This window comes from Ursus americanus, chromosome 2 (assembly GCF_024610735.1).
Source record: "Ursus americanus isolate L20-20 chromosome 2, mUrsAme1.1.p, whole genome shotgun sequence".
Classification (NCBI taxonomy): Eukaryota; Metazoa; Chordata; class Mammalia; order Carnivora; family Ursidae; genus Ursus; species Ursus americanus.
This window is the reverse complement of record NC_142128.1, coordinates 2,052,505-2,068,323: the sequence shown is the minus strand read 5'-3', so window position 1 is coordinate 2,068,323 and position 15,819 is coordinate 2,052,505. Positions and strand designations below refer to the sequence as shown.

Below are 15,819 nucleotides of genomic sequence, written 5' to 3'. Positions count from 1 at the left end.
CACGGCAGAGGGCACATGATGGCCTCTCTGTGATCCCCTTTCCATGAGCGTCTGTCTGTCTGCTGCAGACGCGGTAACACCTGGGGGACCCACCAGGATGGCGGGGCTTTGCCTGGCGCACGCTTCAGCCAGGAAGCTGTGTTGCTTCGGAAGGCGACTGACTGTTTTCTAGCAAGTGACCTGACAGAGGCGGGCACTGGCGGCCGGGTTCGGGGGCCGAGTTTCTGCTGAGGGTGAAAATACACGCATTCCGAGGCTGAAATCAGGGCTGGCTTCTGTCTTCTGAGGCTAATTTAGCGGGAGTCTCCACTGGGAGGCTGTTTGACCGCAGGACACTGTGTGTACTTCGAAACCAGGAAAGAGCTGAAAGTTTCGGGAATGCGGAGAAGACGATGAGCGCAGCTCTGGCTGCAAACCGAGACAAGCCGCAGCGTACCCGGGAGGCGAGAGAAGGCCGTGTGGTGGCGTGCGCTCGCGGGAGCCCGCGGAGTTCGCGCGGTGGCCTTGGTGCCCGCTCATCCCGCTGGCCAGCTGTGAGGGCTGGACAGTGTGAGTCCTTCCCAGTCCCTCTGGAAACTAGTTCTGTTGTTCGGTAAAGCATACCGTTGTGTTCTCTGCGGGATGCTTTTCTGTGCTGGCTTTCCCGGTGCTTTGGTTCACGGCCCGCGTCCTGAAGCGAGCCGCTGTGCGACTGTCACTCTCCAGGGCGCTCTCGCTGTCTGCCCCGGGCAGGTGGGAGGCCAGGGCTGTCACGTGTGCGGCAGAGGCGAGCTTACGTGTCTCCGGGGGACACATCGCTGCCAGGGGCCCCCTTTCTTCCCACGCGGGTGCTCCCTGGGCTCTGAAACAGCAGGGCTTACCCACCCGTGACTTGTCCGGGATCCTGACCCCTGGGAGGCACCCGACAGAAGCCAACATAGATTCTTCTGCTAGTTTTAATTTCTCTGGTTCTTGAGACCCCTCCCTCTGCAGAGAGGCCCGCTCAGGGTTCCCGTAGACACTCACGTGGGAAGGAAAGCAAGTTTCCCCTGTTGTCTCTTCATTGTGCTCCAGAGACGGAGTCACTGTAGCCCCGTCTCTGCCCCGGGCACTAACGTGCCCCCGCCATCGGGAAGGTGGCCCTGGCTGCGGGCTCCTCGCGCCCTAGGCCTGCCGCTGATGTCCAGGGGGATCCAGTACCGAGGCTCAGGCTCGCTTCTCCGACTATCTTACCGCAGGCGTGCTGCTCTCCCTATTCATCCCAGCCATTCGGGATCTTGGTCCTCCACTAACTCAGTGCGAGGCATGGCAGCCGTGTCGGTACGAAGCCCCGATGAACGTTCTTTTCCTCAAGGAATGAATCCTTAATCACTGTCTCCGCGTCCCCGGACAGCGGCTTCAGGTTTGCCCAGTGTCGTGGTTACGCTCAGTACTCACTGGGGCATCATATCCAACCTGGAGGCTTGGTGCCCCTATAAACGGCAGGAGCAGATCGTGGACCCCACTGTTCATTCAAGGAGTGGGCCAAGGGAAGGAGCCGTGCTCTGTGCACAGCCACGGGGGCAAGCCTCACGGTCGTGGTGCAGACACTGTGGACAGGAGACCCGTGGGTGAGCGGTGCATCTGCCGGTGGGACAGCGGGACACTGTGACACCGTCCAGCCACTGCCGGGGTGGGGGGGTCGGGGTCTCTGTTTGCTGACTCAGAAGGCCGCCTGTGACAAAGCCCTCTCCAGGGAAGGCCATAGCATTGATCCCCTGACATTAGAAAAAACTTACGCTGGAAAAACGTCCGAGCAGATTACTCAAGCACGGCTGCTTCTGTGCGGGGGCCTCACGAGCACTGCTTTACTTCCGGTGCTGCCGGAATCTTCTCTAACAGGCAGGTATATTATTATAACAGGCTTTGGGTGTTTTCCTGCCGGAAAGGCATTTCCAAATGGGGGACTCAGCTCTCAGCTTTGGGAGCAAGTGATCAGTCGTAGGTTTAAACGGGGTGACAGGGGTCAGTTTCTAACGGTTGCCTCGAGGAATTGCTATGTCTATCAAAATTTAAAATTCCTTCAGCTGTTTGCCATGAGTTTTTGAGTGAGTGTTCCTTTATCTTTAGATGACTAATGTGACTCTTGCTCACACTGGGACAGGCCACGCGGTGACAGGTCTTGTGTCGTTACGGAGGAGCTGTGATGTGGGAGGTGTCAGGACTGTGGAGGAGATAAGTCCCTCCTCGGCTGGGTGTCAGGCATCTCGGCGGGAAGTAACTGGACATGCCAGGAGGGACTGGTGACAGTGACTGATTCACTCGTGGGGACGGGGACTTGGGTGGGGGCCCGGGTTCCTCAGACCTGGGATAGGGTCACGGTTAACGTTTCGTTCATCGCGAGGGTGTTCTCCAGCAACGTGGGTCCCCTGTGATGAGGAGGCTAGTCCAGTGTGCTGATTTTTATTGAGAGATGACATTGCAGGTAAAAAATTTGGGCGCTCAAGTGTGGTAGATATCAGGGTTATTTCAATGGTCACAATAGCATTTCTTGCTTCTTTTCACGGTGAAAACCGAGCTAGAAATCTATTGCCTTTAATCCCAGAGGTCCTGTTTCTGTCCAAGTCTTAGACTAAAACACCAAACACAGGACCCCCGAAAAGCAGGTGACCGTGCAGTAACACGTATGTCACAGCTCGGGAAGTACGTCGCAGCATGGACAGGGCTGCCCGTCGGCCCTGTGCTGTCACCCCGCCGTCCTCCCAGGGGAGCGCCGCCACACCGGGGCTGGGGAGAGGGATGAGAGCCGACTTCAGTCCGTCTATTAGCCGTACGTTGTTTCTGCTCGGCGTGCTGAACGTGTGGGTACAGATTTCCCTCCACACTAAGAACTCTAGTCTGACGAGCTCCGTCTGTGTTATGCCAATATCTTGCCGCCTGACCCGATCCCCATCTTCCCTGCCCCGCTTAACCATCCTTATCCCTTGAATTTCTGCAGACCCCAGAAGAACCCCGACCTTCCCTTCCCACCAGCAGGCCCTCTCCTCAGGACTGTGAGCCAGATACAAGCGAGGAGGTCTCCCGGCCCCCCTCCACCTGCTCCGAGGGGCGAAGAGACACGGCGGCCAGGATCCTGCAGACCCGGTGGAAGGTGTACCGACACCAGGTGAGAGCCCGTGGATGCTGTCCCTGTGCCGTGCGGGCTGTGAGCTAGGTGCCGCGGGCGTGGGTGGGAATGCGGGACAGACTAGACGCAGCTGAAGAGACGTCATGGGGGGTGAGGGACAGACGAGCACCGGGACCCGCGGTGGAAGGACTCGGTCCTGCAGGGAAGGAAGCGGAGGGTGGGTTCCCTCTCAGCTTGTCCTCAGAGGAGGGGCAGGGTCGTTGGCCGGGTGGAAAACAGCAGTGGCTTGTCCGGAAGCCTCTGTTAGCTCACGAACCAGGTGCACGCAGCAGCGGGGTGGCAGGCTCCCAGGGAGACCCACTCCGGGTGCAGCCCCGGACCGCACTCTGGAATCCCTGCCCTGTGCCCCCGAGCATGGCCCGAGCACGGGATCCACAGTCAGGTGTGTCCATTGCAGAAACAACTGGGAATCCAAACCCCCAGAGTAGCCCCTCTTCTAGAGTTGCCTGGGGGGCAGCCGCTCGGGCTGTGGTTTGTTTTACTGGGACTACGAGAAACCTGCCTCGAGGACACCTGCCTACGAGAAACCTGTCCTCAGAGGACACCACCTGTAGGTTAGGGGACAGGAAGACCACCACCAAAGCTTAGCATATGCATCTCCGACCCCGGACACCGGGGGCTGTGAGTCTGTGCTGAGTGCCTTTGTGCTTGGGGGTGTGGGGTCAGGAGCCCAGGGCAGGGGAAGTGGGGTGTGGGATCAGGAGCCCGGGGGAGGGGAAGTGGGGTGATGGGTGAGGAGCCCGGGGCAGGGGAAGTGGGGTGATGGAGGGTGGGGGGAGAATGGGAAAGTAGGGTGATGAGAGAGGAGCCCAGGGCGGGGGAAGTGGGGTGATGGGGGGGTAGGGAAGTGGGATGATGGCAGGTGAGGGGGATGGGGAAGTGGGTGATGGGGAGGAGTGGGGTGACCAATATGGAGCCTGGGGGACCCCCATGCTGTCTCGTGGAGGGAGGAAAGGGGCTCCTCTCCTGAGCTCCCAGGGTAAGGGTGGCGGTCTCCTTGGACGAACTGTGCTTGCAAAGGGCTCCCGGTTCTGCAGAACACAGCAGGGCCCTTTCTCCCTGGCTGAACCAACAAGAACTCTGGAGTTCTCCACCGGTCTGAATAGCATAAGATCTCAGTTCTAGAAGGCTGTCCGTAGAGTTTCTTAAACTACTGTTTCTTCCCAGCTTTTGTTACGAGAATGTACAGGACAGAGAATAGTTGAATGAACTCCGTGTATTCACGAAGGTACTGCACAAATTCTTGCCCCACCTCGACTCAACAGTAGTTAACATGCAGCCATAGTTCTGTTCTAGACCGATCGTTTCTTTGCACAACCATGCGAGAGTAAGTCTTAGATGTTGTGAATCTTCAGCATCTTGTAAGATGTGGGCATCTCGCTGACCACAGCCCACGCCGTCAGACACCCCGAAACGTGGCAGAGGTTCTCTCGTGTCCTCCGGTGTCCCTTCATAGTCACATCTCTCCCCGTGCCCCAGGATGCCACTCAGCTGTCTTTACCAACCCCAGATGCAGTCAAGGTTGGATTTTGCCCCACATCCAATGAAAGCTTCCGCTTTGGTTGTATACAGTCCGCAGTGCGGTTTATCAGCCCTCACCTTCTTCTCTCTTTAAAGTCACGTTCTTATCCAAGAGCGCTGGCCAGGCTCCTGCAGGGCATCCTGCATCCTGCATCTGCCCAGTTGTGTCCTCATGGTGGCCCTTCACATGTGCCTCTGTCCCCTTTACTTCCCATACGTGGCGAGTCAGGGGTACAGGCTGGACTCGGTTTAGGTTAGGCATTTTTGGCAAGAGCACGCTCCCACAGGGGGTGCTGGGCGCATGGCCTCCCTTCAGGTTCTGGGGAGACTAGGTGGTCCGTTCGTGTGTCTGACTGCAGGCACTGGGTAACGTCGCGGCTGCTGGCTCTTGCTGCTGTGAGGAAACACCTTTCCCTTGAGAGTGAGCCGTCAGTCTGTCGGGAGAGTGGCCTCTGTGAACCCTGGTCCCCACCTTTCACCGGTGGCTCTACACCCTTCACGTACTATGGTTCAGCCCATCCTTTCACACGGTTGTGGGGTGACTTCAGACCCCCCAATACTTAGCGTCTGGCACTCTTCTGTGAAGCAGGTTTCTCTACGGCTGGTCAGCAGGGCCTAGCTCCATGGTCTTCCAAAAAGGCAGGCTAAAAGCTTTGCTGTTTTCCTTCAAGTACTAAGTAAACCCTGATTCAGAGCAGGGGATTGGAGGCCCGCCAGTTTCTCCCCCGGCTCTCTCTGAGGGGAGGGAGTGCTGCTGCTTTGAAGATTAATGAGTCGTTTTTCTTTCCATGTTCGTGTCCCACATTTGGTCAGTGGGAGTGCTCGGGTCTGGCTCCTGTGCCTTTCGTCTCGCTGGCACACCCTTATTTTCGGCACAAGAAGGTGTCCCAAGCTCCCCATCCTCTGCATCCCCGGTGTGGGTGGAGCTCGCCATTTCTGAGCCACTTGTCTGTCTGTGACGCTTTTCCCTCACCTTTCACCCTTCTCCCATCAGTCCTTTGCTTAATTAAAAAGACAAAATGTGGGGCACCCAGGGGGCTCAGTTGCTTGAGCAGCCGGCCCTTGATTTTGGCTCAGGTCATGATCTCACGCTCACAGGATCGAGCCCCACATCGGGCTCCACGCTCAGTGGTGAATCTGCTTGAGATTCTCTCCTTCCCGCTCCCTCTGCCCCTCCCATCACTCACGCTCTGTCTCTCAAATTAAGTAATTAATTAAAAATGTAAAATTCTCTCAAATTTAATTAATTAATTTTAAAAAGACAAAACGTCAAGTGCTCTAAGAACGGTGCCCTAGCTCCCTGCTCCCCACCAACCGGGCGGGGCTGGTCACCTGTGCTGGCTCCCACTGCTCCCCCCTCCAGGAGCTGGGCGCAGCTGACTTCTTGACTCATGAGTTGAGTTCTTTCTTCAGGATTCTGCATTAAAAAAACTCAGAAAAATCAAATGCATGTACCTCATCTGAAAATAAAACATTTGAAAGGCCACTTGATTGGAAATCAGGGTCTTGGGACCTCAGTCCAGGGTCCTCTTGGTCTGCGCGTCTCGGACGCGCCTCGGGGTACTGGGGTGTCTGAGGCCGTGAGGAGGAAGGCCCTGGACCCACCTGGAGCCCTCCTGGCCAGTGCAGTGGCACCCCACACCCAGCCACGCTTCGAGGCGAGCGGCAGGCTGCCCTCAATGTGGCCTGCAGCCAGCCGCGGTCCAGGGTGCCTCCTCGACTCGGTCCATTTCCGCAGGCAGCACAGTTCCATCTTTCCCATCTGTCTCGGGTCACAGCATGGTTCCACTTCTCCACTTCTGCTCTTTTCAGGCTTAATGTTAGACTTCCTCATTCTGCAGCTCAGCCCACATCCTCGCCGGTACCGTCCACGTCTGCTCCCCCGCATGGTCTTCACCGGTCTTGATTGTTACCGTTACTCGTTCGTTACTTCATATTACGTCCCGCTGGTCCTTGTACTCCGTTTCCTTTGTCTGTCAAGGGACACATCCTCTTCGTGACAGCTGCGGGCCACGCACTCTGACTGTGGTCATTGTCCCCTACGGCACCTGCGTCATCCTGGGGTTTCCCCACTAGAAGGACTTCACTGTTCAGCCTTGGGTGTGGCTGACCCTTTTTCCTCCAGTCCCTGGGTGCTTCTGACGACAGGTCAGGTTTGAGAGCCAGTGACCCAGACCCGTGAATGGGGGTCCCCTTTGCAGCTTCTCCGGCAGGCAGTGCCCAGCCATGGTGTGACCGTCCGTCCGGAGAGGGCACCCCTGTCAGGACAGCTCTGGCTGGGGGAGGGGCGTCCTCACCTGGGGCCGAAGACCAGCACACATGGCGGTGCTCGTGAGTCGCACCTCACGGAAAGCTGCCGCAGGCCAGCCGAGAGCCGCAGGCCCCACTGACGCGGCCCGTCTCTAACTGTGACGGGCCAGAGAGAGCTGGCCGTCTGGCGACGGCTGCTGGGTCCCTCAGCACCATCCGCCAGGAGGGGGGCACAGACGCGCGGAGCATCCTGGGCTGAGGGTGGAGGAGGGGGCTTTCGCTGAGGGGGGCGTCCTGCTACCCCGGCTCTGCTTTCCATCCTTGGTGACGGGGGCAGGGGCAGGATGAGGGCATGACCGCTGTATTGCGAAAATTTCATCCTCTTGTTAATTCATAATCTGTCTCTTTATTTCAGAAAAACAAGGCCGTTCTGACGGAGGTAAGCGAGGCTTATTTCACCTGTTCCGAGTACGTGTTCTTGCACTAGCATGACGTCACGGTGGGGTGTCTCGGGCACATTTTTGTGAAATCAGACCGGCCCCGGCTGATACCAGCATCAGATGACTATGTGGATGACTTCACACGCTCAGAGTCATTCAGTCACTCCACCGTTGTTTCCACGCACTTTTCGGTCGTCAGTTCAGGTCGGGTAACCCGGCAGGCCCTCGGGGCTCAGAAAGGTGTCGAGACCGGTCACTGCAGGTCAGGGCGGCAGGCGTGCGTTAGGGCTCTGGGGAAGGCCTGGCACAGGGTCTGGGGAACGTGGGGCTCCCGGGCCGAGAGGGACGGGCTGCAGGCAGAAGACAGGTGTGTGCAGGAGTGCGGCTTGCCCGGGAGGAGAGCAGGTCTGTGTGAGCTGCAGGACATGTCGTGACGGGCGCTGGGACCAATGAGGTCTCCAGCCACCCAGACTGCCGTGGAGACCCGCACGGCCCCTTGCTGCTACTGTCGGCCTCCCTCAGCCTGTTCCCCAGGCAGCCTCCAGGGCGGCATGTTTTAAATGTTAAGTAACACCCACCATTGCACATGACTCGCTCCCAAACTCGGAACGAAATCCACAGCTGTTGCCTAAAGACCCTCCGTGCCACACTTCCCAGTTACCGCCCCCGCCAGCCCTGCTCATTCTCCTCTAGCCGGTCTGGAGGCTTCTTCAGCACTCCTTGGAAATACCAAGCTTACTCCAGCCACAGGGCCTTTGCACTCGCTGCTCCCTCTGCCTAGGAGGCTTTTCCTCCAGACGCTTGCGTGTCTTGCCCCCTTGCTTCATGCAGGAAACATTACCTCCTCAGAGACGCGCTCTCTGAACACCCCGTGCAAGCCCCGTGTCCTGCTTTATTTCTCTTCGTAGTTTTTATCCCTACGTGGCATTTTGATATTTTGCTCGTTTTAAATTGCTTGTCTCCCACTGCAATTTATGTAAGTTCCACGGAGGCAGAGACCACCTCTGCTCTTATGCCACTATATCCACAGTTCCTGGGACGGTGCCTGCCACGTGGTCGGCATTCAGCAAATATTTGTGGAATGAGTGGGTGGATGGGTGGGTTTGGGACTCCTCGAAGGACTTGATGCCGGCATGCACTGTCGTGTTCTGCTGCTGGTCTCCCGGGGCCCCCGCGGGCCTGAGTGTCCTCACCTCCCCAGGCAAGGCGACAAGACCCCTGTGTAGGGCTGCGGCTGGGCTGGCTTCTGCCGGGCGCTGGTGGCTATGATGTCAGCAGCTGTCACCCCAGTCCGTGTCGCCCGTAATGAGCCCTCGACCCAGGTCGTCTGTGTGCAGCGAGCCCCGCGGGTCGGTCTACACGTGCACCTGCTTGTTTGAATTTGCCTGCAGGAGGGTTCTCTCACCGCGCTTCGCTGGGCCTATTTCTGAACCCCGAGTTCAGGACATCTTCACCTTGCCTCCAGTAATGACAAAGCAAAGGTGTTTCTCTTAGTGACCGTGATTCTGGAGGCATCTAGACCTCCGGACATGTGACGTGTCAGGCCCCAGTATACTGGGTGGCACTCCCCAAAGACGCGGTGGGAGCTCAACCCCTTTGTCACGCTGTGACGTGTCCAGCCAGGCTGCGCCCAGAATCCAGAACACTGATCTCAGAACTTAACAGAGCATCCGTGTGTGTGAAGAAAGCACTTAAGATTAAGGTCAGAGGATAGATAATTCCGTGGCGACAGTTTGAGAGCATGCTCTGCCCTGCTTGGTTTTAGAGGACGTGTATGGAAAGCATGTGGCCCGGGATTGACTTCCCAATGTGGAGACATACCTGCGTGTGCATCGCAGACAAGTACTGGCCGCTAAACGTAGTAGCACTTAACACAGGATGTGGTTTGCTGTGAGAAGGGACGCCCGTGCCTCCGTCGAGGACGATGGGTGCACCTCTTCCTGCGGGAGGCGCTGGGCAGGTGACAGAGAGGCCGTGGCTGTGCACCAGCAAGAGACATCGTTTTCTCTGCTGGGAGAGCTTTTCCCTCCGGACCCCCTGCCTCTGCACCTGCCGCCTTCCAGGGGAATTAACATCCCTTTCCCTCTCTCCTCCTTCCCTGCCAGGCGGCCACGGTGCTCCAGGCAGCATTCAGGGGACACCTAGCGCGGGTGAAGCTACTGTCAAGCCAGCTGTATGCTTCAGAACCCCCCAGCCCTCCCAGCCCGCCCGGCCAGGTAACCCTGAGGGGCCAGAGGCGGCGGGGGCGCTAACTGCCGTCTCTCCGTGTCCCATCTCATGCCTCGTCAGCTGGGGCAGCGTGGCGTCTGAGTGTTCATGTCCTACCTGGCCCCTTACTGTCTGTGGGGGCCACGGCGGAGCCTTGGGGCAAGCGCCGCCTGGATTTAACTTCGGGGCCACGTGGCTTTGAGGCGCTCACACATTAGGCAGCATGTGCGTCTCATAATTTAGACAGAAGCTTGAAAACCCAGTAAAGATAAGCGTGTCCTGTATCCGTCCCTCCTCTGTGACAATGACAGGATGTGCATTTTAAAAGTCGCTAGAGTCTGAGCGTCAGGAGGCTGCTGAGCACATAGTTAGTGACCGCTGAGCCCCCTGGGACGGGGCTGCGCTCTCCTGGCTCTCTGGGGGCCAGCCGGGGGCCCTGCCACACCTGGGAGGTGAGCAGAGGCTCCAAAACGGCTCTCCTCCCCACTGCCGTCGCCGCAGGACCCTCCGCCACCGCGTGTTCCGAGCCCCGCCGTCCAGGCCGAGGACGACCCGGGGCAGGAGGAGGCCATCACTGCCATCCAGTCCATCCTCCGGGCGCACCTGGCACGGGTCAGGCACAGGTGAGTCCAACTGGCAGGCCCCCCTCTGTTCGGAGTCACTGGGAGACGCAGGCCACAGACGGCTCAGGAAGCTGCCCGTCCACAGGGCCAGCCTGTAGCGCGCAGGCGCAGGGTGTGGGAGCCAGGACCTTGGCCATCGCCCAAGCACAAATGCCCGTGCAGAGTTCCTCCTGTGCATGCAGGTGGGGGGCTCGCCAGTTCCGGCCCTCGGGAGGGGCCTTCTGGAATGGCTCCTCATGCTGGGGGAAAACCAGCGGAAGGGTTTAGACACCGTGTGGTTCTGGTCCCCACCGGTTTGTAGGCTGGCCTTGCTTGTCCTAACACATCACCCTTTAAAAAACAATGTGGTGCAACCCCAGCGTTCAGGGGGATGTGGGTGTTGTCAGGCCCTTCACACAGCAGCTCACACTCGTTCTCACCTGCTGGGGCCGCAGCCACAGAAACTCAGACCCCATCCAGCCCAACTCGGGCCGAGCGGGATCTGCAGCAAGGTGAAGGGAGTATCTCTCAGGGCGCGAGGGCAGGAGGCTCAGGCTTTCCCTCTGTTGCCCAGTCCACCTGTCACTTTTCAGTCTGTGCCTCCTCTCTGCCAGAGGAGAACGGTGGAGCCCAAATCTCACGGTCCTGGTTCTGGGTGAGCTGGGACGGCCGGGGGCGCAACACAGGTCAGGGTCTGTCCCCGTGCCGCCAGCCACGGCCAGGCGGGGGAGAGCTGCACGGCCAGTGGCCATGTTCCTGGGGATGGCAGTGGGCACGAGAGACTGGGAGAGGAAGGCGTTTGAGGTCTGACCTCGGCATGTGCCTGGGAGGCCAACGGCAGATGCCCCCGTGCCCCTCGCAGTCCACCTGTGCCGGCTCTGCTGGCTTCCGGCGCATCCGTGAGCCCCGCAGGGGCCTCAGGCGAGGGGGGTGTTCTGTAAAGTCCAAGCGGCCGGTCTCTGTGTTTTGCAGTGCCTCCAGTCAGAGAACTGCCACTGCAGCTTCCAGGAGGAGAGCCGCTCTGGCCGCCCCCCGCCAGCCACCAGCTGCGTCCTGCCCTGCTTCCCCTGGTAATTTCATTTCATTTTGAATTTCCATGCGAGGGGCAGCTGGGGCCCTCTGAGCACCTAGCAAAGAGCGGCCGCTGCCCCGGAAGCTTGGGGTGTGCGGGCACGCATGGGGGCCAGTCCCAGGGCGACCCCTGCATGCTGAGCAAGGCGGCCAGTGGGGAGAGGCTTCCACCGAGACTCCCGCACCTGGCTTCATCCCTTGTTCCTCGGGCCGCAGGGAAAGGCGAGCCCGCGGGAGGCAGCTCCGGCACCTGTCACGGCAGCGTCCAGGCACCTACAGGCCACACGGCTGGAGCCTCGTGACTTGTGTGTCTCTTGCTTTTTATTCTTGGCTCCACTGGAGCTGCATGGTTTCCCTCCTTTGGGCCAGCGCTTTTCCTGTTTGTTGGTTTTAAGTAAACCTTTGCTTGTATTTGCTTTTCCGTCTTGTTGCGGTCCAGGAACAGTGCAGAAATCTCTGGACCTGGCAGGGGTCCAGAGAGCATTTTCTTCGGGCCCCGTGAGTCCGACGGTCCCTCACCCTGGTTAGGAAGCTCCCTCTGTGCTCGCTCGTGCTCAGTAATGCTGCTGGAGATGAGCAGGGCGGCCGTGTCGTGAGCTTTGACGTTGTCGTTGGACCCAGAAACACGTCTTGTGGTCTCATGTGTGGGGGTGGCACGCGGTCACCACGCAGCGCTCGCGGGAAGGACTTTTCCGTCTCGCGCTCTTCCGTCGCACAGATGGAATCCGGGAAGGGCAGGTGCTGGTGGGGGCGGTGCTTCGTTCCAGGACAAACTACAAAAGGAAGCAGTTTTCTGAGCCAAAGCCCTTTGGGGTAGAGAGACAGGTGGAGGTGACAAGCCCTGTCCATGTCCGCTGCCGGCTCTGTGTAAGGCCGGTGCCTGGAACGTGCTGTTGTTTCAGGTCAAGGGGACAGCGATGCGAGCAGCGGGGAGACCGTGGAGGGCCCAGCGGCCGAGGATGTGGCGCCGGGGCCGTGGGGGCTGGGGAAGCCCGCAGCCCTGCAGCCCTGCTCTGGTGAGTGGGGGAGGCCGTGGCTGGGTGCAGAGGGGGGCCTGGCCACCCCGTCCCTTCTGGGGCTGGGTCCTGGAGGATCTCGTGCCCAAGCTGAGGCTTTGAACCGACGCCATGTCTGACCCGGAGATCACCACTCGCTTTCCAGCCTGTCAGAGCTTGCAAACTGTGAACTTTGGTATTTGCTCCACAAGCTCCATGTACAAAGTTCAAGGAGCAAATGCGAACAGCACCGGGGGGAGCAGGGAAGACGTGCAGGTGTGCAGGGAGGACGTGCAGGTGGCAGGGAGGACGCGCAGGTGTTCAGGGAGGACGCGCAGGTGTGCAGGGAGGACATGCAGGTGGCAGGGAGGACGCGTAGGTGTGCAGGGAGGACGCGCAGGTGTTCAGGGAGGACGCGCAGGTGTGCAGGGAAGAGGTGCAGGTGTGCAGGGAGGATGCACAGGTGTGCATGGAGGCCGTGCAGGTGGCAGGGAAGAGGCGCAGGTGTGAAAGGAGGACGCGCAGGTGTGCAGAGAGGACGCACAGGTGTGCAGGGAGGACGTGCAGGTGTGCAGGGAGGACGCACAGGTGTGCAGGGAAGAGGCGCGGATGTGCAGGGAGGACGCGCAGGTGTGCATGGAGGCCGTGCAGGGGTGTGGAGCCCGCAGAGCCTGAGGGGCTGTCATCTAGAGCCTCCAGGCCCCCCATAGCTCACGTTGTCCTCCAGAAACCAGCTTCATGCTGATTTCACCTGACCCCGCGCTTGGTGACTGTCGTCTGCGTAGGCCGCCCTCTCCTGCAGCTGAGCATGTGTCGTCTTCAAGGGGCAGCCGCGTCCCCCTGCCGAGAGGCATTGCCGCAGAGCCGGTGAGCACACAGCGCTCTCGGTTGCCCGCAGGGCGGTCTGCGGGGAAAGTGGGAATCCAGCCCTTGTGTGGTCCGACTGTGACAGTGCTTGTGGAGAAAAAAACTGAAGATAAGCGTGAAAACGGGTGTTTTAGTGGCCTGAGGCTCTCCTGTAGTAGTTTCCCCGAAGTCCAGAGGACAGCTGACCAGTCGGTCTCACGCCGGCAGGCGGCTGTGCGGTATCCTGCCCTCCTTACCGCGGTCAGGGGCTGGCTTCCCTGTGACTGCCTGGTCCCCAAGCGGTCAGAGTGCGGCCCTTCCTGGGGGTAGGCGCCCCGCTGCCTCCCTCCCTCGCCCTCTGCCAAGCCGGCACTCAGGGTGCAGGTGGTCGGCGGCGCCCCTTCCAGTGTGGACTGAGGATTTGGGAAATTGCGAGTGAAGAAAGCAGCAGGTTGGGGGGGTGGGGGTCCGTTGGAAAGCTCACAGCGCGCACTGGGCACCGCCTGGTCCTGCCTGCCTCCCCCGCCCGGGGGCCTGGGGGCAAGGAAGGTGGCTCCTACCATGCAGGTGGCCCCGAGAGACCCCGCCCGAGCTCGAGCTTGCTCACTGCCGGCCAGCCCTCACCTTTTGCAGGTGTTGGCCTTCTGGAAATGGCCAACATGTTCAGAGCCGAGTTGGGAGGCTGAGGTGGCTTTGTGGCTGCTGTGACACCGATTCTGAGGGTTTGTCTCACCCCGAGCTGCTGGGGTGACGGCCCCCTCTGCTCCTCGCAGGGCCGTCCTCTCCCTCGGGACCGCGACCGCAGCCACAGCCCACGGAGCCTCCACCCGCAGATGACGGCAGCTCGGACGACTCGGATGAGATTGTCGTCGCTCCGGCGCTACCCGCGAGGAAGACCGCCTCCCCGCCGTAGGCCCTGGCCCTGGGCCCTCACGCCGCGCCGGCTCTGCCGGGGAGCTCAGGGTTCGGAGGACGAGGCACGTTCTAGAGGACATAGTGGCCAGAATTGGAAAGTAATTCGTCTCGTTAGGGAAGAACTAGCTACCCCACAGCTCCGCGCTCTCTTTGGCTTTTCTCTGTGGTTTGGTTTTGTCGCTTGTCTGGTTGTTTGTGTAGGAATCCTGAAGCCTTTGCTTCATCTCTGGGCTGGTTTTCAGGGTCAGCCGGACAGACGCATGTGCCCGGGATGGGGACAGCCGCGAGCCCTGCAAACACATGTGCTGGGTAGCGGCTTCCTGGCCACCATTGGCGCTGAGCCGGGAAGAGCTGCCCTGTCTGGAGCCGCCCGACGGCGCCTCCTCCTCCCCACCAGCATCTTCTCCGGCACCGTGTGCTCCGACCTCCATGCAGGAAGCAGGACACACTGGGACTGTGCCTTCCAGAAGAGAGGGACGTGACAGGCCTGTATGGGGCAGGCTCTCCCCACACCCACGTCGGGACACGAAAATGTCAGGGCCCCAAGATGGGCTCGGGCTCCTCGGGCTGCTCCTTCCTGCGCCTCTCCACACAGACTGTCATGTGCCATTATCCCTACCCCCCTGGGACTCTGTCCCCCCGAGCTGTCGTGCCCAGGAAGGAGTCTGGTGGGATTTTGTCACTGGGCAGATTAAGCCTTAAAAATAGCACTGTAATCAGGAAGCAGCATCAGGTTTGCTTTTGAGACCTGCAGGGGGGCAGGCTGTCCCCAAGCCCCTAGGAAGGGGCAGTGGGGAGCCCACAGGCCCTGGCTGCGTGCATACCCCAGCTCCGCAGCCCAGGCTCTGCCGCCCAAAGCTTGCTCCGGAGCTCAGTCTCACCCGTTGTCTGCGAGATCAGCCCTTACTGATGGTAACATGGAGAGCCTCCGGCTTGGGTGGCATTTCAAGGGCCTCTAGAGCCCCACGTCCCCCAGGTCGGGTGGCTGATGTCAGAAAGGTCGCTCTTGCTGGGACTGACCTTGCCCATTGGAGCCCTTCTGAGGTCACACCTCGGGGAGCATGACATTCTCGTTGGGGAAACTCGGCCTCCGCTCTGTGGTCAGGAAGCTTCTGACTCCAGCACCAGCTAGGCATATGGCAGAAGTGCTCTGCCTCGCGCCCCCGCCCCGGGTGGGTGAGGGTCTCCCCAGCCCCCCCGAGTCACCGGGGCCTGCCCAGGTAGGTACTGTTCACACGGTAGGTCAAGAAAAATTCAGCTGGGACGCTTGCTTGTGTAGTTTTTCTTCTTCGTTTGGTCTGTGGGCTGCCTCGCCGATTCTCTTTTCTCTTTCTCTCCCACTGGCCTGATTGGAACTTGACTGAATTCGTTGCTGACCCTGGCTTGTGTTGTCCATAGGGTCTGCTCCCTGGTGACCAGACCACCCTTCACGGGGGTGCCAGGGTGCCGGGCTCGGAGCTAAGGTCTGTAGGGGCCGGCGAGTGCCACACACAGCTCGTCCTGCCCCTCGCACAGACAACGGGCATTCCTGCCCACTCTTCGCTCTGAGGAGCGGGTGGCCTCGGGGGCTCAGGTCATAGGGACTTCCCTGCCTCGGGCCTGGAGTACAAGGCCCGCTCAGGGGAAGGGCAGGGGCAGCTCCGCACGGCATCCGGGCTGGCCTGTGCACCATGACCAGAGGGCCCTGGCCGGCAGGTGGGGCCGAGAAGGCAAGGTCAGCCCAGGCACTTGGGTTTTCCCAGGAAACACCCTGGAGAATTGTACATACGTACACTCGTCTGTCTGTGCACCTTTGGTGCAATGGTGTTGATGTATTAAGAGCAAAC

General features: G+C 59.9%; 1 protein-coding gene across 4 annotated transcripts in view; it reads left to right on the top strand.

Moving 5' to 3' along the window:
* Window positions 1–15,257, top strand: part of IQCE (IQ motif containing E) — a 46,325-nt gene extending 31,068 nt beyond the window's left edge. For 3 of the 4 annotated variants that reach the window (XM_087866897.1, XM_045813245.2, XM_045813247.2), the window contains 7 exons: window positions 2,957–3,124; window positions 7,332–7,355; window positions 9,462–9,572; window positions 10,066–10,187; window positions 11,139–11,236; window positions 12,140–12,253; window positions 13,852–15,257. In XM_087866897.1, coding sequence (XP_087723023.1) covers window positions 2,957–3,124; window positions 7,332–7,355; window positions 9,462–9,572; window positions 10,066–10,187; window positions 11,139–11,236; window positions 12,140–12,253; window positions 13,852–13,991 — 777 coding nt within the window. In that variant the 3' untranslated portion in view covers window positions 13,992–15,257. The remainder of the gene's footprint in view (window positions 1–2,956; window positions 3,125–7,331; window positions 7,356–9,461; window positions 9,573–10,065; window positions 10,188–11,138; window positions 11,237–12,139; window positions 12,254–13,851) is intronic. The other variant, XM_087866890.1, reaches the window with a different exon arrangement.
* The last annotated feature ends 562 nt before the right edge of the window (window positions 15,258–15,819 follow it).